Source organism: Microtus oregoni, unplaced genomic scaffold, assembly GCF_018167655.1.
Source record: "Microtus oregoni isolate MIOR12 unplaced genomic scaffold, Mior012 000006F_ref0000085, whole genome shotgun sequence".
Taxonomy (NCBI): Eukaryota; Metazoa; Chordata; class Mammalia; order Rodentia; family Cricetidae; genus Microtus; species Microtus oregoni.
In genome coordinates, this window is record NW_024543065.1 from 29495197 (window position 1) to 29518777 (window position 23581).

A 23581-nucleotide genomic window follows, 5' to 3' on the forward strand; every position below is an offset into this window, starting at 1 on the left:
ACTTTCCTTTATAAGAGTTGCTGTGGTCATGGTGTCTCCCCACAATAAAACAGTGACTGTAATCATCCTGTTCCATGGATTTTGTCCACTGTTTTAGTTCTTTGAGACAAAAAAAAAAAAAAAAAAAAAAACTAATCTCTTTTGCTCCATCTTAGCCAGAAGTGCTAGACTGCAAGACCTTTTGATCTACAGTATAACATCTTTTTATAAAATATAACAAACACACAATCCCCCTCCCCAGTAAAATATATAGTGCCTTTGTGTTGTTGATATAGTTAAAGTACTTATTGAGTGTGGGAGTTAAGCACTTCAGTCATGGGAATAAGAAATAAAAAAAAATTACACCAATTTTGTACCTGGTTGACCAGGAGGGAAAAAAAGATGATAAAATTGCTATAAAGGAGGATTGCTTTTAGAGAAAAGTGGATCAGTTTAGTTGAGGTTAGATTAATGTTGGAGTCCGGTAGACTTTTCAGATAAAAAAGATGAAGTTTCCAGAGATGGGAAGTGGAAACTCATCCTTGTAGACTGATGAGTAAATGGACATTAGTGCCCAAAGAAAGATGAAATGGAATGGAGCCTGTGGAGAATAAGTTGGAGTGACCATACCATAACTGTTCCACGCTGTAATTGAATTTTGAATTTAGCATCGTTTCTTCTTGACTAACATAAAAGAAAATATGCTGTCTTCTGGAGTTTGCATTATTTGATTACTAATGCTATAGATAGTTCTTGTTGTTTTTTTCAAACATTAAACAAAGGGCTGGGGATATTGCTCAATGATTGCTTAGCAGGTGCCAGGTCCTGAGTTTGATCCCAGGTACTTTAAAAGAAATGAACACAAACTTAGATTTTCTTTTTTCTTTTTCTTAAACTATTATGTAAGAGCAGGCTTTCAATGTAAAATTACAAACAGCTGGTTCTGAACATCACTTAGAAACCAGGGGGTAGTGGTGATGTCTCAGAAAAGACACTGTCTCTCAGAAAAGGAACTCCATCTCCTGAGAGTTAACACAGTCCAGCGATTGGAGTGTAAAATCTAATTAAAGTGTTCCTAGTGGGATCTGGCTGGACCGTCATTACAAACCCTTTCCTAACAATAGAGCTGAGCCAGTGGGATCGCTCAGTGGGTAAGGGTGCTTGCCACCAAGTCTGGCAACCTGAACTCAGTTACTGGAACTCACATGGTAAAAGGAGAGAACCGACTTCTCTAAGTTGTTCTCTGACTTACATATGCATACATAAGCACACAAATTAAATAAACATTTGTCTTGGTTAATGTTTCTATTGCTGTGATAAAATACCATGATCAAAAGAAAAAAACAACTTGGGTAGGAAAGGGTTTATTTCAGCTTGCAGCTTATGTCTATCATGAAGAGATATCAATCGGGGCTGGAGAGGTGGCTTAGAGATTAAGAGCACTGACTGCTCTTCCAGAGGTCCTGAGTTCAATTCTCAGCAACCACATGGTGGCTCACAGCTATCTATAATGAGATTTGGTGCCCTCTTCTGGCAAGCAAGCATACATGGAAGGAATGTTGCATACATAATAAATAAATAAATCTTTAAAAAAAGAGAGAGAGAGAGAGAGAGAGAGAGAGATCAATCATATCAGGGCAGGAACCTGGAGGCAAGAACTGAAGCAGAGGCCATAAAGGAACACTGCTTTCTGGCTTGTTCCTCGTGGCTTGCTCAACCTGCTTTCTTACAAAACTCAAGAACAGCAGCCCAGGAGGATAGAACCACCCAGTCAGATAGGCCCTCCAACATCAGCCATCAATAAAGAAAACTCACCACACACTTGCCCATAGGCCAATCTAGTGGAGACATGTTCTCAATTGAGGTTCCTCTTCCAAAATGATTCTGGCTTGTATCTAGTTGCCATAAATTGAACCAGCACAATGTTTATAAGAGAATTTTAAAGAAGAGCTAAACTGGGCATTATTGATAAAGTGCTTAATAGTAAACATACTAAATTTCTGCTTGTGCTAAAAATATATACTGAGTATTACTAGACATCCAAGTCAAAGCTGCAGTTAAGATCCAGCAGACCTGCCCTCGAGATCTGAAGGTGTGCACAGCTCAGGGGAGAGGTGTGCACAAGAAATCTCTAAACATCCGTTTACCCATGAACCATATGGCAAATCACACATACAGAGAGAAGCTCGGTGTGCGAGAAGAGAAAGAACATCTCATTAAGAATTCAAGTCCCAGAGGGAATTTCATAACTGGGCATGGCCATGCACCCCTGTAATCCCACTGCTCAAGAGACTGAGGCAAGAGAATTGGGAGTTTGAGGCCCATCTGCCTCAACGAAAGAAAGGGGTTTGGGGAGGAAGAGAAAGAAAGGAGTTCCTGGAGTAGGTAGGTTCTGCTATTTCTAAGCTGAATTTTTGAATCAAAAATGAATAGAGCAAAAATGAATCAAAACAAACTCAGGAGCTGGGGAAATGGCTAGGTCAGTAAAATATTTGTCATACAAGCATGGGGACCCAAGTTAAAGCCTTAGCTGGGTGATTTTTCACCCCCGGTGAAAATCTGAAACCCCAGTGCTGGAAGGGAGGAAGTAGAAACAGCCTTCGAGCACACAGGGGCCAGCCAGTCAACCAAGCCAGTGGGCTCCAGGTTCAGTGAACCCCCGTCTCAAAACAGGTAGAGAACCACGTAGACACCTGGCATCACACACACACGGGGAGGTGGGGAGACTATTGAAGTTTTATTTTGTCAGGAGTTGACATTGGACACTGGCTGGGCCATCAAACTTATTTATTCTTTCATTTCACTTGATGTTTAAGCATCTGCTGTGTGGAAGGCACTAGATCTTTATTTCTCAACCTGTGGGTCATGACCCCTTGGGGGTTGCATATCCGATATCCTGCATGTCAGGTATTTACATTATGATTCATAGCAGTAGCATAATTACAGTTATGAAGTGGCGATGAAAGAATTTTATGGTGGGAGTCACCCCAACATGAGGAAGTGTATTAAAGGGTCACAGTATTAGGAGAACTAAGAACTATTGCACTAGAAGTACAAGGGCTCAGTGAGGCAGGTGTCTTTGCTTTCATGGAGCTGCCCCCTTAATGGAGAAGACTACTAATAAATGCGCACAGGAGCAGAAGAACTGGAGAAGAAATAACTGCCTGCTGTTAGGGCAAATGATAGTGCAGCATTAAGGTAACGGGACCTTGGCTGTTCATGGAAGGCCTGAGAGCTGAGTGATAAAAATGCAGATAGTTCTGCAAGAGGTTCCAGTACAAGCAAGGCCTGAGAGAAAGGGTGTTGGGCCCAGGTTCAACTAAACTTCACTAAAGAAAAGAGCAGGAACTTTGTTTTAGAGTTGCCTGACTAATACTAGTCATCACTCATCGGACAGAAGTTATCCACCTGTGCTAGACAAAGCACGCACACGCGAGTGAGAGCTGGAACCGCGGCACAAAGCCGGAGCTAGAGCCCTGCTAAGCAAGGTGAGCATTTGGAAAGCAAAGTAAACAAGCAGTTAGATATTGGGAATTTGGGTTCAGGAATTTGGGATATTAAAGAACTGCAGTAGGAAGACATCATGGGATCTTATTCATTGAGAAGGTCTTTGAGAAGTTTATTGCAGACATGTAAATGGGGCAAATTGGAAGCTGTTTTGTGTCTTGGCCTAACTTCCTGGCTATTCTGCTTCCTGTCTGTGCTTCTCCAACTTGTTGAGCTGTATCCCTTCTGTAGCTGTAAGCCAAAATAAATCCTCCCTGAAGTCACTTCTTGTCTAGTATTGGCCATTCCAGTGACAAGTGTAGCTAATGCACAGGCTGAACTAATGAGAAGCAGGGAGTCCAGCTGGAAGCCATTGAAACAAAACAGAATGAAGCAACACACAGTTCCTGGTAATGAAACAATAGAGGGAAAACCCAGGAATTATGAAGGACTCTGTTGTGGTTTGAATAAGAATGGTCACATGGACTCCTATGTTTGAATGCTTGGTCATTAGAGAGTGGCACTCCTTGGGAGGGATTAGGAGGTGTGACCTTGTTGGAGTAAGTGTGTCACTGGGAATGGGCTTTGAGGTTTCAAAAGCTAGGCCCAGCGTCACTCTCTCTTTCTGCTGCCTGCGGATCAAGATGCAGAACTCTGGTCTCTTTCTCTAGCACCATGTCTGCCTGCCACAACAATAAAGGACTGAAACTGTAGTGACCCCTGGAACTGTAAGCAAGCCCCAATTAAATGCTTTCTTTTGTCGTGGTCACGGTGTCTCTTCACAGCAATAGAACGCTAAGACAGAAGCCTAGCTCTCCTGCTCTATTCCTCTCTTACAGTGTGGTTGGTGAGACTGGGTCAAAGCTCACCGTCATTCAACCTGAGCTTCATATAGTATATGAAGTCATGTGAGTACAGCATGGTCTAGATAGAGAGGCTGCCAGTCCAGAAAGAAAGACTGGAGTGGAGGCTTGCTCTGTCACTCGGGCTGTCCTCAAACTCGTAACCCTCCTGCCTCAGCTTCCCTTGTACAGAGATTACAGGGGTGTACCCCACTCCCAGCTCCAAAGCCTCTGCACTTGAGGGTAATTTTTCCAATAGTAAATTATAGTCAGATCTGTGTGGATCTGGAAGGCTAGCCCATACCTGTCATTAGGAAGCTGATTTGGATTTGACCAAAAGCTTCTAGCTTAAAGACCCATCCCTGCCTTCCAGGGATAGGAGCCATTGAGTAAGCCCAGTGTGAACCATCCCCAGCCTGCAGAGAGCAAAAATTTGTACTTAATGTTTCAAGAAAGTTATGGCAAGCATGTTGGTGAAATGCTGATAGCATTTTAAAAACATTTTTGTAGTTTATTAAACCTCTCATGAAAAATCTACTGAATTCCTACAGACAGGGCTATTAGAGAACCTTCACTCCTTCCAGTGCCATGATCTGCACAGCTTGGCTAGGGATAGCAAGGGAATGAAGAAAGAACAGACACACAGTACAGCAAAGCCAGGATTAGATGGGGTTCTGCTTATGTGGGATTCTGCTACCAGCTACTGCTGCAACCCAAAATCTCAGTGTGTTTATTAGGTAGAGTTGTAGGGGAAGGGTTGACTAATTCAAGCAGGAGGTTTTTGTAGGTGAACAGTTTCAGGCTGTAAATATCCATGAAGAGTTTGCACGCTCTGGTCAATTGTCCATAAACACACTCATGGGTAATGGCTTTGCCAGTTCCCATGAGTCCGGGGCTTTGGAGTCCTCACACGGCTGGACTGTGTCAGCAGTGCCCATTTACTCAGGACTTCACAGTCCAGCAGCAGTCTCGGGCTTTGTGGTCCCTACCCCACCATAGCTTTTCTTGTGCTGTGCCCGTGCGGCTCCCACTGGGATCTGTAGCTTCTGTGTTGACTAGTCTAATATCTCTGCTTCTTTCATTTTTCCCTCAGTAATCCAAGGAGTCATGAATCAGGCCAGAGCCAGGAAGGCTTGATCAGTGTGGACTCTAAAGCTACGCACAAAGATAATACCCAGTGTGCCTTTGTGCATTTTAATGAGTTTTTCCCAATTGTTTTTTAGGTATCATTATGTCTCCCTAGAATGAAGAGTGGGGATGATTGTTGAAGTAGTCACTTGATTATAAACTTCTTGGTCTAAGTGGTTACCATCTTGTTCATGACAGTGGTCTGTGCTTGGCAGGCAGGGATGACCACAGTGTTTTAGGTGTAGACATTATTACACATGTGTGCAGACAGAAGCAGAGTACTGGACGTGGAGAATCAAGGGATTTGTAGACTATGCAAATGGATGAAGAAGGACCAGGAGAGAGTCAGGGAATTACAGATTAGAAATAGATGAGTTTGTTTTTTACTTTGAATACAAAGACAGACAGACACACATGTGTGTATGTAAAAAGCTATTTTAAAGGAAACTATTTTAAGAGCTTTAAAAGTGAAGCAGTGAACTCTGTATACTAGCATTAAGATAATCTAGGTTGTCTTTCATTGGCCTCTTTACTCACAACCTGTCTTTCTTACTGTTCCCAAGGCATGTATTAACAGGCTAATAAAACATGTCATGTCGTGTCATGTTTGTTTGCTGGGCATCTGTTCACGCTTATATCACAAGTCCAAGACTTTGCAGAGTCCCATAGTGGTGATGAGAAAATACCTGTAATTTTGCTAGCATTCTTATTTCAAGTAGAAGCAGTTTTAAATCATTTGTTAAGTATTGAGTTTGTATTCCAATTTGAAGACAAATAAGAGTAATTTACAATGGCTTGTTCTACTTATAAAGCACTCACAAGTTACATATAAGAGATCTACTTATATAAGTGGATAAAACAAATCACTAGGCATCTAGTGACACATTTAAGAAATAGATGGGGATAGCTCAGTGTGAAGTGTTTGCTGCACATAAAAAACCAGGCAGCATGGTTAAGCATAAAGCCAGTCATGATGGCGCACACCTTTAATCCCAACACTCAGAAGGCAGAGGCAGGCAGATCTCTATGAGTTCAAGCCAGCCCGGTCTACATAATGATACCTTGGGTAAATAATTGTTTTAAAGATTTACTATTGTGTGTGTGCTGTGTTTGCCTGTCTGTGTTAAGATGTGTGCAGGTGAGAGCTGCTTTTCGGAGGCTGGAGGTGTCAGATCCCTAGAGCTGGAGTTACAGGTGGGTGGGTGCCGCCTGAGTGGGTGCTGGAAACAAACTCAGGTCCTCTGGAAAAGCAGAGGTAGTGGTCCATTTCTGCAGCCCCCCAAAAAATAAATAATTTTTAAAATAAATAAAATTAGCCTGGCTGTGGTGGCGCACTCCTTTAATCCCAGCACTCAGGAGGCAGAGTCAGGTGGATCGCTGTGAGTTTAAGGCCAGCCTGGTCTAGAAGAGCTAGTTCCAGGATAGTCAGAGCAGTTACACAGAGAAGCCTTGTCTCGAAAAACCAAAATAAGTAAGATATAGAGTGTTAATCTCTGTTCTACACACACACACATACTATATATGTATGTATGTGTGTATGTATGTGTGTATACACACATGCACATATTTACAATGAACATATTCAAATCAAATCTCAGGGTATTAGTATTAGATTAAACATTTAAAAAATGATTTAGTCAGAGTCAATAGATGATGAAAAGAACGGTTGTTGGTGACTGAGGCTTAGTGTGCTCAGTGGTCCTTTCAGTTAAATACACCTTCCACTTTTGACAAGTGTTTTTATTTGTTCATTTTTTAATTGAATTTAACCATTAGAAGTACCCTAGATCACTGACTGACAGCCAAACATCACAAAACTAACATCACAAGTGTTTTCCCTAAGCGATGAAACATCACTACAAAGTGAATAAGGTCCCTGCCGTGAAGACTGAAAACCTGAGTTTGACTGCTGGACTCTAATTCACATGGTGCAAGATGACAACTAGGAACTGATGCCTGCAAGTTGCTCTCTACCCTACACACACACATGCGAGAGAGAGAGAGAGAGAGAGAGAGAGAGAGAGAGAGAGAGAGGAGACAGAGAGACAGAGACAGAGAATGAGTTCCAGAAGATTAGAGAATAACATTCTGTTCAGAGGACAAGAACAAAAATCTCAGAAGTATAACCCAAGCATTCGGTTACCACCCATCTGTGTGTAACTGAGTCCCTACTTTGTCTCTATCACAAACTACTCCTGAGCCCTGAAGCTGAATGCTAACTGCTTATTCAACACACATCCAAGACTAGATGTGTGAACTGCACTAAGGCCAGGAGTTCAAGATCATCCTCCACGACATAGAAAGTTTAAAGCCAGCCTGGGATGTAGGTGACCCAGTCAAAAAAAAAAAAAAAGGGAGCTAGAGATGTATCTTGGTTAGTGGATAGCTTGCACAGCAAGCATGAAGTCCTGGATTCCATCCCCGGTACACATGAACCAGGCACAGTGGAGCAGTTTTGCAATCCTAGCACTCAGAAGACAAAAGCAGTCATTCTCAGTGACATAAAATTGAGTTCGAGTCTAGTCTGCTCTACAATAAACTCTGTCTCAAAAGACAAATAGATAATAAAGATAAGAACCTATAATTACTAATAATAATAGTAACCTATATTGGTTAAAAATGAAGGAAATGGAATTTTTTTAGTTTCTCCCCATAGCCTCCCATTTGGTGGTGAAAACCCATGTTTTTCCCCGGGAATTTTAGAGGGATTGAGAACACCACAGTAGAGCAGCATCGAAGTGGTACTGTGAGGCTTGCCAATCATTGAAGGGTCTCTTAAGGCTCTCCTGGAGCATTCGCTCTTATAGCGCCCCCTTGGGACTCAACCACTGGCTGCGAGGCTGGGTGTTCAAGTCGTCAGTCCCACGTGGGACTGATTGATTGGTAGTGCGTGAATAAGTAAGTCATCTTGCTGGAATCAGATCCCTGGTCATTCAGCTAGTCCATCCCAGCCAGTAGAATTGTTCCCAGTTGTTGTGATTTAAAAATAAAAAGTCCACCATTGGCTTATGTGTTTGATGACTTGGTCTGCAGTTGGCACTGTTTGGGAAGATTGTGGAACCTTGAATAGATGGAGCCTTCCTCAATGAAGTAGGAGAGTGGGGAGAAACCTTGAGGTTTTATAGCCAACCTCCACTTTCTGCTCATTCTCTATTTCCTGACTGAATGCATTGTGACCAGCTGGTCTCCTGCTACAGACCGTGTCTGCTTGAACCGTAAGCCAGAATAAACTCTCCTTCCCTTTAGTGTATCTTGTCATCTTGTTGGGTACTTTTATCACAACAAACAAGAAACTACCAGACCAGCCAACCGACTGAGATCCGTCCTGAAACAGAGATATGCCATCTTCATCTTCACAGAGCCTTGTTTAAAGTCCCGACCCGCAAAAATATCTGTGAATAATGAAGTGACTGTTGTTTTATGCCTCTAATTTTGAGGTGGAACGAGATAGGTAACCAGAAGGTAGATATTTTCAGAAACCTTCAAGACAGTATATTAATGTCTTGGTTTTGAAGACAATGCTAAAAAATGTGGGAAGAAGTGTTATAAATATGCTTATTAGTCACTAGTCACAAAGTATCTGACAGCAACTTGAGGAAGGAATGAAGTATTTGCCTTGGCTCATACTCCGGGTGTGTCTATCATGGCAGGAAAGCCTAGTGGGCAGGGTATGGTGCAGCTGTTCACAGTGCGTCACAATCAAAAGCAAAGAACGAGTGCTGCTCATCTGGCTTCCTCTTTTTATCCACAGACAACTGGCTTTACTGCAAGGATAGGAAGATGACTGCAGGTTTCAGGACAACAGAGCTATATAGAAAGACCTTGAAGAAAAAGAAAGAAAAACACCTCCAGCCAGGGTTTCTCTGTGTAGCCCTGGCTGTCCTAGGATGAGCTCTGTAGACCAGGCTGGTCTTGAACTCAAGAGATCTGCCTACATCTGCTTCCCAGGTGCTGGGATTAAAGGTGTGGCCCAACAAAAAAAAGAAAAACAAAAATAAAGATTACTGGTTTAAGTCCTTAACTGAGTGTGGTTGTATAATTCTGCTGGAACTGCCATACATAGTAGATATGTAGTTATCACAGTCTGGAAGCTACACATCTGAAGTTCCAGGCAGTTTAATCTCTAGTAAGGACTCTCTTCCTTGTCTGTGGACATCCCCTGTCTAGAGGTGTCCTCACATAGCAAAGAAAGACAGTAATGGAGAGTGTTTTTGGTATCTAATAACAATTGAGGACACTAACCTTCCTTTTTGGGGCCACCAGCTTATGACCTCATGTAACCTTAATTACTTTCTTGCTGTGAAGATGCCCATGCTCAGGATCATGACTTGAGAAGACAGACATGTATCTGTAACAGTAGTCAGAGTCACCCCATCTTCAGTGCACATAGACCACACTTGGCTTTAGGTTCTGAGTTCAATTCCCGGCAACCATATGGTGGCTTACAGCCATCTATAATGAGATCTGGTACCCTCTTCTGGTATGCAAGCATATGTGGAAGGAATGTTGTATACATAATAAATAAATAAATCTAAAAAAAGTTTTTTATTTTTAATTATTTATATGTGGCAAAGCACACATGAATATGGTACCTACAAATTCCAGAAGGCATCAGATCCCTGGAGCTGGAGTGACAAGCAGTTGTGGGCACATCACCTGGGTGCTCTTAATAGTTGAGCCATCCCTCCAGCCCTTACTCTACTTTAAAAGTGTGCTAGGCACGGTAACCACAGCTATAATCCCAGCACTCTGAAGCCCAAGGCCAGCCTCTGCTTTGTGGTGGGTTCCAGGCTGGACTACATGAGATCCTGCCTGCCCCCACCCCAGGGGGGGAAAAAACAATTCAAAGGAAGTAATTTAAGCATTAAAATGTGGATTTACAGGAATCTGGTCACTATCCTACCCATATTTAGGTTGTATTTATAAAAACGGTGGCCCAGAATCTGAATCTAAAGTGGGTGTCCCGAAACTGAGGCGTCTGTGTGCAGAGTGGGGTGTGAGGGCGCATTTGGAAATGCACATACTCTTTCCTAACACATGCTTCTAGCTGAGCACACCTCCAGCCTTTGCCTACTGTAAAACATTCTTTCAACTCCACAGATGGTCAGCTTCTGAGTGTCGAAAACTCCTGATCAAAATAGTTTGTCCCAACAGATTCTGCATCTCCCAGGCCCAGTGGTTTGTGTTTGTTCAGTGACCATGGACCTAACCTTGAAGCCCCCACAGCCATGGTAACAAATGGTCTCCCATGAATAGACACAAATGTTTTGCCGCATGAGCAAAGCATCTCACACACAAAAAGTGAGAAAGAATCGGGTTCTTAATAACACGCCAGTGTCCACAGCCATACCACCCTGGTTGTCCATATACTCTTGGGAATATACCACCAGTGTTGCTGTCTCAGGCAACATCAACCTACCGTCTGTTATTTCAAACAGCTTTACCCAAGTAAAATAAATCATGAGCTAGGGAGCACAGTTACAGTAGTCTAAATTAAGATACCTTTGACAGTTATTCAATATGCATAATGGCATAATTACATATTATTCCCTCCTAAAATAAATTCCATCAAAAGTAAATATTCACTGAGTATATCATCTTTTCATATATAATAAATCTTCAGTAAGATCTTCATGTAGGGCCAGGCATGGTACTACTCCCCTTTAATCCCAGCATTTGAGAGGCAGAAGCAAGCTGTCCTCTATGAGTTCTAGGACACCAAGTCTATATTGACCCTGACTCAAACAAATGAATAAATACATAAATATACAAACAAGCTTCATATAAGACTGGGCATATAAGGCCTAGAATCCCAGCACTTAGGATGCTAAAGAAGAGAATAACAATTACAAGGCCAGCCTAGACTATCTAGTGAGATTTTGTGTCAAACACACACACACACACACACACACACACACAAGCTGAGGATATAACTCAATGATAGCATGTTTACCAGCCTGCTGGAAGTCCTTGGTTCAATCCCTATACCACAAAAGGAAAAAGCAAACTTTCTGTAGTGGGATGTGATGGCATACATTTATATTCCAGCACTTGGGGTAGGTGCAAGAAGATCCATAGTTCAAGGTCATCCTTGAAAGTACGAAGTTGTTGAGGGCCAGGCTAGCCTACATGAAACCCTGCTCAAAATAAATGAGGCTGCATGTGTAAAATTCTCAAAGAATCAATTTAAGATGTTTTTAACCCTGTACATATTGTGCTGCAGTGAGTATGTATGATCTCTTTCTTCTTCTGACTACATTCAGCCACTTCACACCCATTCTGTATATCTGATGTTTAAAGAGAATGTTTAGATGTGGCCATCATACCAGTTTTCTTGACATTTTAAAATTATACATTAATTTTCCTAAAGCAGATTTTCTTAGTATATACGTGACAATCTGGTAGAAATAAATAGAAGAATTTTCCCTCATTAATAACCAAGTTCATAATAAGTAATAACTTGATGTTCAGGGAATAACATTTCTGATTAACTTAGGAGCAGAGTTATTAACTTATGGTCCAATTAAGTTATGGCAGTAGATTTCAGGGGACCATAAATTAATTGTTTCTGGTTATCTGAATAATCTTTTTCAGAGATTGTATGTTCCATGAATAATTTAGAAATATAAAAGTGATGAATAATAAAGAGTCTAAATCCCAGTAAGGCGTACATAATGAACAGAACTGAACCTTTGGTGGTTTCAGGTCCTGCAATTAGCCTTTTCATTTACACAATTACAAATACACATATACAATAATATACAATTAAATTATTGTATAATTTAAAAATGGTAGTCACATCTAAAATGTGTTGAAAGTTTTGTCTTCTGTATCCATATGTTTTTTTTCTTTCTATCCCTGGACCATGAACTTCTTGAGGACAAGCTGCTTATCAGTCTTCGTATTTAAATTGCTTTGCCAAGATCTGGCCCACAATGCATAAATGAGTGTGTTGCACCAACAGCCAAAAGTTAGTCAAGAATCATAATTGAGTCATTTTAAAATAACTTATTAATGTATGTCCCTACATGTATGCATGTGCACCACGTGTGTACCTGGTCCCATGGAGATTAGAAAAGGGCATCAGGTTCCCTCTGGAGTTACAGACATTTGTGAGCTGCCACGTGAGTGCTGGGCCAGGTTCTGCAAGAGCAACAAGTGCTCTTAACTACTCCATCATTTCTCCTCAGCATCCTGTCTTGAGGTTCATTCCTGACATGCCATGTACCAGTAGTTCCATTTTAATGTATTGTCCCATTAGCTTTTAAAATTAAAATAAACATTGAACTACATACTGATAACCAGGAATGTAGTCACTTAACTGAAAGTCATTAAAAATTAAATGATGCCTAAATGATTAAAAAATACAAAATTGACTAGGAGTGACCTACGGCCAAATGTCAGAGAAACAGGTATTTAACCACTCACCCAATTCAGAGAATTTAGCACTGTATCAAGCTGCAGCTAGGTCATGTTTTCCAAAAGAAGCAAATATTTTTGGGAATATTTGAGAATATTCTTCAAAGTATATTTGTACTGGATATATTCAGTTTAGTGGACAGAACGTTTAAGAAAATAATCCCTTTGAAGAGAATAATATTTCAAAATTTCTACAAATATAAAAGTAGTATTCAAGAAATAACTAAGTGTCTTGTGTTACTGAAACACAGGTCACATAGTTATTTTGGGTAAGAATTGAGCCAAGGAGGTTTTGCTTGTTACCATAAAAGGGAAGGTGAACTGTTATGATTTAGAGTTTATAGATATGAGAGACACTAAAGGATAATTATTTTGATTATTTATTTCAACCAAGGTAGGAAGGACAAAGGAAACAGAAAGAGGATAGAAATACCAAAGACGGGGAAAAGATTTTATAAATACATATTATATACCTCACATGCTATCGTAGGTGCTTGTATGTCCCCCAGGATTTGTGTCTGTGGGTCACTTGAGGATGACTGCCGTCCTTGCTTTCATGGAGCTTATACTCTGAGGAAAGAGAAAGACAAATCCTTCACCGAAGGAGGCTGTGAGACATCTGCCGTGGTCAAAGAAAAGGTGTTTAAAGCAGAGGAAGGGGCTAGGAGGCCATGGGAAGAGAAGTAGATTGCTGGTTAAAGGGAACTTGAATGTTGAGCAGAATCAGAAAGCAGTGAGGGATCTAGCCATGCACATATCCTGCAGGCCAGTTTGATTCTGGATTCTGTTTTTAAGCAAATGTCACTGTGTCAGCTAGATGATCAGGGACCAGACCTTCTACTGGTCCACTGTACATGTGTGTAATACATAAAATGACTTCTAGATGTGTAATTCCTAGGTCATGGAGCAAATGCATTAGAAATTTTGATAGAAATACCAAAATTTCCATCTAGTTTCTCCTTCCACCAGCTAGTGTAAAAGGCCACAAAATCAAGAAGGCAACAGCAATGCATTCCTTGTAGAGACTTCTCTAGGGAAACCCATGCCCTTGCCTGCCCTTGTTTTGAGGGGTATTGTTGTTAGTGTTGTTTGCTTTTTCAAGACGGTGTTTCTCTGTGTAGCCTTGACTATCCTGAAACTCACTCTGTAGACAAGACTGGCCTTGAACTCAGATTTGTTTGGCTCATAGTGGCCGTCTTCAGATCCAGCAGCTCACATGAACCAATGTCTCTCATTTTTATAACCCTGATTCTGGTGCCCCGCTTACCAGGACATGTGAAAAGTGCATGATTGTGCATAAGACAGGAGAATCAAGAGCTCAAGTCACCTCAGCTTCATAGTGAGCTCAAGTTTGAGACCCTGCCTCAAACAGAGAGATAAAGACCCTGTGGTTTCATACTGCCCACTCAGTCAATCCTCTGTCTCACCACCCTAAATTCCATCTGATGGTTAAAACCTTGCTCCTGTGCAAGGTCACATGCAAGGTTCCAGGGGTTAGGAGGTCTACTTACATGTGAGGGGAAACGCAGATCAGAGTTCACTCTTCTCCAAATAGTTCTTTCTAGTAAATGGTACATTTCCTGGAAAGCCCAACTCAACTTCTCCATAAAATATAGTAAATTTTTCATGTACGTATTTTTAGTTTTGATTTTAATTATGTGTCTATGTATAGATACATGTATAGATACTCACGTGGATCTATATGTATAGATAACAGCTCTTCTGCAAGTGCTGGAAGTGCTCTGTGGAGCCATCTCTTCAGCCCCAGTTTTCATTTTTTGTGTTTTGATTACTGAGTCTTGGTATCACTACTTTATCAGGTGGGACTAGGTACAATTCAGTGTTCCTGTTTGCCCACCCCACTCCATTCTGTTTTCAAGACTGTCCTTGATATTCTCCTCCTTCCCTCATTCCTTGTACTCCTACCTAGACCCTCTGTGGTGGTTTGACTAAGAATGGCCTCCACATGCTCATACGTTTGAATGCATGCATAGTCACCAGAGAATGGAACTGTTGAAAAGGACTAGAAGGATTAGGAGGTGTGGCCTAATCAGAGGAGCAAGTGTGTTGCTGGGGTTGGGCTTTGAAGTTTCAAAGGCCTTTTGCTAGGCCCAGCATCTCTCTCTCTCTTCAGCTGCTGCAGATGGGTCAGGATGTTAAAACTCCCGAGTGCTCTAGTGCTCCAGCACCATGTCTGTCTGTTGTTTCCTATCTTCATGATCATGTATTAGTAGTCTAAAACTGTACACAAGCTACCAATTGAACACTTACTTTCAGCCTGGTGGTGGTGGCACTCGCCTTTAATCCCAGCACTTGGGAGACAAAGGTAGGCAGATCTCAGTGAGTTCAAGGCCAGCCTGGTCTACAAAGCAAGTTCCAGTACAGCCAGTACTGTTACACAGAGAACCTATGTCACAAAAAAAGAAGAAGAAGAAGAAAAAGAAGAAGAAGAAGAAGAAGAAGAAGAAGAAGAGAAGGGAAGGAAGGAAGGAAGGAAGGAAGGAAGGAAGGAAGGAAGGAAGGAAACACTTCCTTTCATAAGTCTTGGAACTAGCTCTTGTAGACCAGGCTGGCCTCACAGAGCTTTGCCTGCCTCTGCCTCCTGAGTGCTGCGATTAAAGGCATAGGCTACCACCACCCGGCCCTTCCTTCCTTTTGAAAGCAGGGTTTGTCTTGGTTCACAGTCTGAGGATGAGCTGCTAGTTACATGGCACTGGCCAGGGACTGGAGCACACATGTTCCTCCTCCTTTGGACGTTTAGAATCCACTTGCCTGTTTTCAGGACGGGATGGTCCATTGCCGGCACTGGACTAGCCCTCTGGTCCCGCTCTCTTGAACTTGCTGCATCCTTACATTCTCCCTCTCACCTTCATCCTGTCAGGAGCAAATGTAGTCATAGCTGTAGGGGTAGCCCCAGCCAATCACCTTGTTTGTAGGGCGGGGTCGCCTGAGGATATTTTTTACTAATAAATATTGCTGGTGTGCTCTCCCCTGCCCCTTCTGCTTTCCTGTTCTCTGCTGGAACCACAGGTTCTGTGAGTCTTTCCCTAATTAAAGCTGAATATATTCTTATAATTTCTGTCTGCCTTCATTTACACCGTTACACATAGCCTTTACTTGGTTAATTATTTGGGCTTGGTGTTTGAAACAGTCTCATGTGGTCCAGGTTGGCCTTGAACTCTTGATTCTTCTGCCTTCACAGGTGTGTGACACTGTGCTCAGCTCTAGTTTTTTAAATTTATGTGTATATAGTAGAATAAAAGACCTTGTCTCTAACACTTTCTGTTTGGTTTTATAGTTGATTATGTCAATTATTAATTATGTCCTCTGCTCCTATATTCAACAATCTTCTTGTTTGTAGTAAGTGTTCCCTATTTACACTGTCTTCTTTATGCCCCTACTATTTTCACCTAAGTTGGATGCAGTAGGATCCTCATGTTTCAGAACGCTCAGTGACATGCAAGAACTGATAGCGCATATAAGCAGGAGTCAATTTAGACGTCCGAATCCCTATGTGTTTGTTTTAAATGGTAGTGTATATTTTATGGAAGTTCTCAAGCTCAAAATTTTAAAAAGTGCTTTACCATTTCCCTCACCTTTTCTTCATTTCCACAGTGAAACTGTCACCCAGTGCACTGCTCTTGGTGGCTCGAGCCAGGGCTCAGCTGCTTCCATTCCCGCTTGTTCCAGAAGCAGCAGTGTTTGGAGTTGTTCCTTACAATGTTGTTTTTCCTAAAACAGGGTAGCTCTAGCCTGGAGTTTACAGGCTGCCTCAGCCTCTCTGTTACTACACACCTTGTTATTGCAACTGTACACCTCCAGACCTGGCTGCCTCTTGAGGCTTTTACCCTTCAAAAACACAGCTCAGTTTATCTACAGCCTTTTCATCTTGGCCTTTTTACATTTTTAGGAACACTCTATCACAGATGATATTGGAATGTCGACTTGGAAGGAGCAGACTTTTCTGTCCCATTGTGCCTTGCTAGCGAAGAGCTGCCAGGCTGCAATGGAACTGGCAAAGCACGGTGCTGAGGTCCAGGACATGGCATTTCAGTATGGGAAGCACATGGCCATGAGTCACAAGGTATTGTACACCCTAAGTTCTGCATACTGAAATGTGAGAAATATGATAAGTGCCAGGAAACTGCTGGCACTTGATAAGCTGCTTTTATATCTTGAAAAATGCTTATTGTATATGAAAAATATGTCAGAGAGAGTGGTGGTGGTTATATAAGCGGTATAATTGGCAAATTCTATGTAATTTTGATGTTTGTTTTCTTACTACCTGAAAGAATTCTTGAAGTAACTCCTTAAAATTATTAAATAACACGAAATATTATTTCTGTGCAGTGTGCACTATTTTTTTATTTTTGCTATAGTTCCCTCATAAATATGTTAAACAAGTTGTGAAAAGTTCATAAAAAATTGTACTGAATAAAATTGAAAGCTTTAATTTTAATATGTGATTTAATTTTTTGTCAAAACTGGAGCATAGATTTATTAAGAAAAAGTAAGAGCACTCCCAAGAGTAGGAGAACCTAGAAGGGAGGAATACCATTTTTTTCAAAGATGTATGAGATATAAAATTTTACTAAACCTGCTGCATTTTGATTGCCTTCATCTAACTTTACATTTTCAGTTACCTAGAGCAGCCAGCATTATATAATAGAAAGGCTCAATCTCAAAAAACAAAAACAAAAAAACATAATACTCCCAAAATTGCAGTTACATGCTCTCAGTTGTTACTTAACTCATACAAGGCAGGAAAACATACATGTTTGTGTGTTTCTGTGTGTATGCATGTCTATGTGTCTGTGTATGTATTATGTATACGTGTGTGTATATATGTGTGTGTGTCTGTGTGTGTGTCTGTGTGTTTATATATGTGTTTTATGTGTGTGTGATTCCTGGATGAATTTTTCACATTGAAACTTGGGTTCCTTTATAAACTAGTTGTATTTATTATGTGTTTATTTAAGTCTCTACATTTAACTGAAAGAAGAAGGGGCTGAGGATGTAGCTTGATGGCAGTGACTGCTTACACTCAGGTCCTAGATTCATCACCAGAGGCATACACATTGTGAAAATTAAATCCCGAAGAACTGTAAAGATTGTTGCTAAGTCATCCAGAATGTTGGTGCTCATTGGATCCTACTACAATGCATGGAGAGACTGTAACTGGTATCCTGAATCAATACATTGTACTCACGTAGCTCCTCTAACTGCTCCTTCTAGATAAATTCTGACCTTCAGCCTTTTTTTAAAGACAAGACCAGTGACTTTAAGACTTTTGACCTAAACTCAGCACCTGTAGTCTTACATCAGGAGTTTCTTGGAAGAGATTTGTGGATTAAGCAGATTGGTGAGGTAAGTTGAAATCACTCCTATTTTTGATACCCTTGGTATGTAGTTGATCTTAGAGCACAGTACCTAGTGCATGGTGGCAGCCTGTTTTCTTTGCAGGTGGATTCTGTATAACCTACATGTTTAAGAGGTAAAACACTGGTCCTAAGCTGGAGGCCACACTGGCATGTTATCTTAGGTCGAGTGCATAGACACCACAGCATAGTGCTAGTGCCTGTTGTGAATGCTAATTAACTTTGGGAGTTTTCCTAGCGGCTTCAGAAACTGGGCATGGTAGCACTACCACCCTTTAACTGACGGCAGTTTCCCATCTGCGGACTCGGGTGCACACTGCACAGTAGCAGGAGCTCCGTCTGTCAGCTCATTGAGTTATTTTAAAACAAACTTGGGCCTTGAACACCCATTCTGAGACATTATCAAAACCAGGAGGGTGGGGGAGCATGGTGGAGTGGGAAGAATGAAGGGACGTGGACTGGGGATGGCACAGTAGAGGGACTATTTGGTTTCTCTTAGTATAGAAACTCTGGTTAAAAAAAAAGCTTCCTGCCTTTTCATCCAGAGTCTCCTGGGATTTAGTTAACTAAATGGCTGTAGTTGGCATTGTTATACCGGGTCTGTAGATGTAGGAAGGGTGACAAGCGCAGCTGAGGGTAGGAATCCAGGGGTGGCAGCCTTACAACAGAGCGCCTCAGTGAGGATCTGCGTTCTGAAGACAGAATTTTCCCTCTCCTAATCCTCATGTAATGACTCTCGAAATGCTAGCGGCCAGCTTAAAATCCCTCATATTCACCAGAGAAAACTGGAAGAGTTCATTCTTAGGGAACTGTCAAACCCCAAAGAAAGGACTGTCGGGGCTGGAGGGGCAGTTCAGGGACCACTCAGTAAACATTCCATATCCATGAAGAGTCACCTCCAGTGACCAGTCTCAGCATGCCCCATGACTAGCTGCCTCACCCTGGAGAAGAATATGGAAGAGAGGACCACAAGGCACTGAGAAAACACCCCACCATTAAAGGCAGTCTAAAGCAAACTGACAAAAGGGAACGTAGAGGAAACAGAGACAAAGTGAGGACAACTTAGACACATTATTATGGTACCCTTAGCACAATATTAAACCCGAGAAACTGACCAGGTAGTATATGAGAAAGGACAAACCTTGAACAAGAAATTAGATTATAAAACATAAAAATATTGTGGGTTTATTTAATAAGAAGTTTGTGGGGTTGGAGACATAGCTCAATGGATAGGAGCACTTGTTGCTCTTTAGAGGACCCGGGTTCAGTTCCATTCACCCACTTGGCAGCTCACAACCTCTATAACTTTAGTTGCAGAGGATCTGATGCCCTCTTCTGGCCTCTGGGGTCACCAGGCACTCTTGTAATACACAGCCATACATGCAAGGAAGTACTCATATATAAAATGAAAGTGAATTAAAAGTAAAAACAAGCTTAGAATAGGCAAATAAGCAGCTGGGCATGGAGACTCGTCCCTATGTTCTCTGCGCTCATTAGGATGTGGAATGAACATTGTAAACTCAAGATCTACAGAGTGTCAGGAAACTTACCTTCCCTATCCTTGTTTCTGAGAGTATGGAATATATTCTGTCAAAGACAAGGAGACAGGGCTGAAGACACGGCTCAGTGGTATGTGCAAAACCCTGGAATCAGCCTCAGCATTATTAAAAAAAAAAAAAAAAGTCTAAAAAGTAGGTGATGAGATACAGACATGAACCATAATAAGGCCTACAATAGCAGCTTGTACCATATGTCAAGTTTTGTTCCAATTAAGAGTCTGAGGCACAGAGAGAATAAGTAACTATTGAAGTATCCCAAGCATATGCGCTGCAGGGTCAGTCCAAATCCCTCAGTAGCGTGTTTCCTATGTGTCGTGCTAGCAAGTCTTAGACTCATAGCTATGCATGCAAGCGTCACTGAGACAAGAGGACAAATAGCTCCAGGAGGAATTCCTCTTTTTTAAAGTGTGTGTGTGTGTGTGTGTGTGTGTGTGTGTGTGTGTGTGTGTGTTCATGTGTGTGAGAGTGTTTGTGTATGTCAGTGACAGTGCACACATGGTACAGCCCACATGTGGATGTCAAACAACAACCTCAGATGTGAGTCCTTGCTCACAGTATGTTTGAGGTAGGCCCTTTTTTGTTCACCCATGAGCTCCTAGGGACTCTCCTGTCTCTGCCTCCCATCTTCCTGTAGGAGCACTGGGATAACAGATTACGTTCCTGTATCTAGCTTTTCTGGGGGCTCCACGCTGCAGTTCTCATGCTTGCTGAGCTATCTGCCCTACCCCAGGAAAGTATCTCTAAGAGTAAAACTGGGATTAATGAGTTACCTAATATGCTTGTTCATATTGAGAATGGCCAGGCAAGATGGTTCACACCTGTAGCCCCAGCATTTGTGGGGAGAGCAGGAGGATTAGGAGTTCAAGGTCATTTCTCAGCTACATTATCCGATTTGAGACCAGCCTGGACAACACGAGACCCTGTCAGAAAAGTAATTAAATTTGGGGGTTAGAAAGGTGACCCAGTGCTTCGGGGCACTTGCTGCTGTTGCAGAGACCCAGTTCAGTTTGCAGCACCCACATGGGGCCTCATAACCATCTAGTTCCAAAGGCTCCCTCACCTTTCTGTATAAGCATCCAGCCAGGCAATGGTGGCACCCCCTTTAAACCCAGCACTCTGGAGGCAGAGCCAGGGTATCTCTGTGAGCTTAAGATTATCCTGGTCTATAGAGCAAGTTCCAGGACAACAAGGGCTACACGGAGAAACCTTGTCTCAAAGACTCTCTTCCCCCAGAAAAGAGTGTCCATGAAATTGAATGGCATACTTTGCCAAGCCTGGAATCCCAGTTCCTGAGAAGACTGAAGCAGACAGATCCCCAGGTTCAAGTCCTGCCTGAATTACAGAGTGAATTCAAAGCCAAGCTAATCAATTTAATGGGGCCATATTTCAAAATAAAAAGTAAAAATTAGATGAGATGGAGGTGAGTTCAGTTTTAAAGTGCTGGCTAGCATGTGTGAGACCCTCGGTTCAATCCCCAGAATTACACGATAATAAATAAAACAGCCACACATGGAATAAAATGAAGCAATTATTGGCCTATCTGCAGAGAAAAATTAAAAATGCATAAGAAAGGAAATGTAATCACAATGTTCCATATGGCTTAGAGACTAATATTTATATAACATAAAAATTTAAGTCCTGAATATTTTATAAGAAATGGATTTTGTTTATGAAATGATGCAAATACCATTTAGAGTTAGGAAACATTTTCAATTTTTATTCAAAAATTATTAACCAAAATTGTAAAAGTAGATTCATTGAGCCAAAATGAGAGGAAAATGAAAAGCATTCGAGAGATATCATGCAAAGTTCCACAGGACCCACATGCCGTGGAAATTTGCAGTCAGCCCACACTGCGCACTGGTCCCAGTCATGCTTGCCTTCCTCACCAAGTTCTTCCTCATGTTTGCCTTTCTCTTCTGACCTGTTGAGACTTAGCTCTGCTTTCGGGAGTTTGCTCTGGCCTTTGTCCAGCTTTAGCCTAGCGATAAGCGCCTTGCTCAGGTGAACAAGGGCTGTTGTGTGGGTGCTGCTCCCCCTGCACTGCATATTAATGTCGTATTTCTCTATCTTGACCTGAACTCCCTTGCCATTAGCTGGCCTTTGCAGTGTCTTTGAACCACCTCAATCTCATTGTTCTTACCAGCAGCCAGGGAGCAGGTGTATACTGCAGCAGTTCCCCAGGGAACAAGCGAAACACGCATGGCCTTCCCACACACTGAGGGGCTTTTGTGGGGCTTACTGCAGTCTGAAGTCACAAAGGGATGAACATCACGAGCATCATCCAGCACCAGTTAGAATATGGACTAATCAAAAAGTTTGATTGAATAGGAGGAAGGTAGGGGGAAGTGTTTGAACATTTAAAAGATTTAAGTATTTCTTTCATGTATCAATGGATAATGTCTAAAATTTTAAAATCAGGAAAGAGCAATATTTGAAAATAGAAGAAAAGACGAAAGAGAAGGACTTAGGGTCTGCAAGGTGCTGAACCTTTTTTTTAAAGAGTTTTATGCATGACTTTTAAATACTATTCTCTTTATTTCTGTTTTAAAACTATAATTTCACTTCTAGACCTCTGTCATAAAAAAACCTTTCAGAGATGTGGGCAAAACATACTAAAATATTAATTGTAAAAGAAAGGAAATTAAAATTGACCCATTAAAAAAAAATGTGAGATGGGTATGGTGGCTTATACCTGAATGAAATCCCACGGTAGAAACAAGAGGTTCGGGAGTTCGTGGTCACCCCCAGCTTCACGGGACCCTGCCTCAAACAAACACGTGTATGAAAAGGCTGCGTGAAGTATGAGGCAGCTGAGGTTGTATGCAAGGTTATTCTGACAGCTGAACTGAATCTATATATGCAGATGGCACTACTAACTCTAATTGGGTTGCATTAGAATACATTGCAAATTTACATTTTGGTTGAAAGATGCACTGAGTAAGTTAAATGAAAGCTAGCCGCTCTCCCTTGGAGTTAGAGGTACTTATGAAGCCATAACATAAATATGGGTTATGGGGAAAGCAAGTTGTAAATCTACACAAGAGTGGTCCAGGAACATCCAAATAGTTGGAGAAATGTCCTAAAACCTAAGTCTTTATCCCCTCACTGACTTTAGGTTTAGAGGGAAATGGTGTGGAAGAGCTGGTGTGGAGGCTGGAGAGCACCGAGAGGATGCGAGCAGTTCCCACCTCTGCCCCAGGGATTTTGTGGACACTGTTCAGTCCTCATCCCGTGGGAAAGACTGGCTTATCGTCCGTGCACAAGCTTTCCTGTCTGAGTTGTGAAGAAAGAAGCCGCAGTAAAGAGAGAGACTCACTCAAAGCAATTAGTTTCTGACTATGTGTGGACCTCATTCTTCAGACTAAAAACTCTTTTCTTGAGTTTTCCTAGTCACCTAGATTGTAGTAACATGTTTGTGTGAACCTCATTAAGATAACGATCTGGTTCCATGAATAACTCAGAGATAGTACACACTATCTGTGTAGCATAACTAAATCTCAAAGAGGGTTACTCGATAATCTCCAGTTAGTTCATGTGATTTGCTCTTCCATTATTTCTGTGATCCAGTCTCCGTCCAGTTTTGAATTTGACTGTAAGATCCTGAAGAAGATGAATAGCAAGTTCACTACTAATGACTCCTAACCCTGGCGCTGGTACCTGGAGTTGTCGCCCGTTTGTCCACAAGTGTCTGCACGGGCATGTGTTTACATTTGCTTGTCTCTGGGTGACGCTGTTGGCAACAGCCTGTTCTGTCAAATGGAGTCAGCTTGGTAGAAGCAAGGTGCCC

The 23581-nt window shown here is 41.7% G+C and overlaps 1 protein-coding gene across 3 annotated transcripts in view; it reads left to right on the forward strand.

Moving 5' to 3' along the window:
- The window catches only part of Pdss2 (decaprenyl diphosphate synthase subunit 2), a 238151-nt gene that overhangs the window by 171474 nt on the left and 43096 nt on the right, over positions 1-23581 (forward strand). For 2 of the 3 annotated variants that reach the window (XM_041654992.1, XM_041654991.1), the window contains exons 5-6: positions 16765-16938; positions 18090-18221. In XM_041654992.1, the coding sequence (XP_041510926.1) occupies positions 16765-16938; positions 18090-18221 (306 nt within the window). The remainder of the gene's footprint in view (positions 1-16764; positions 16939-18089; positions 18222-23581) is intronic. The other variant, XM_041654993.1, reaches the window with a different exon arrangement.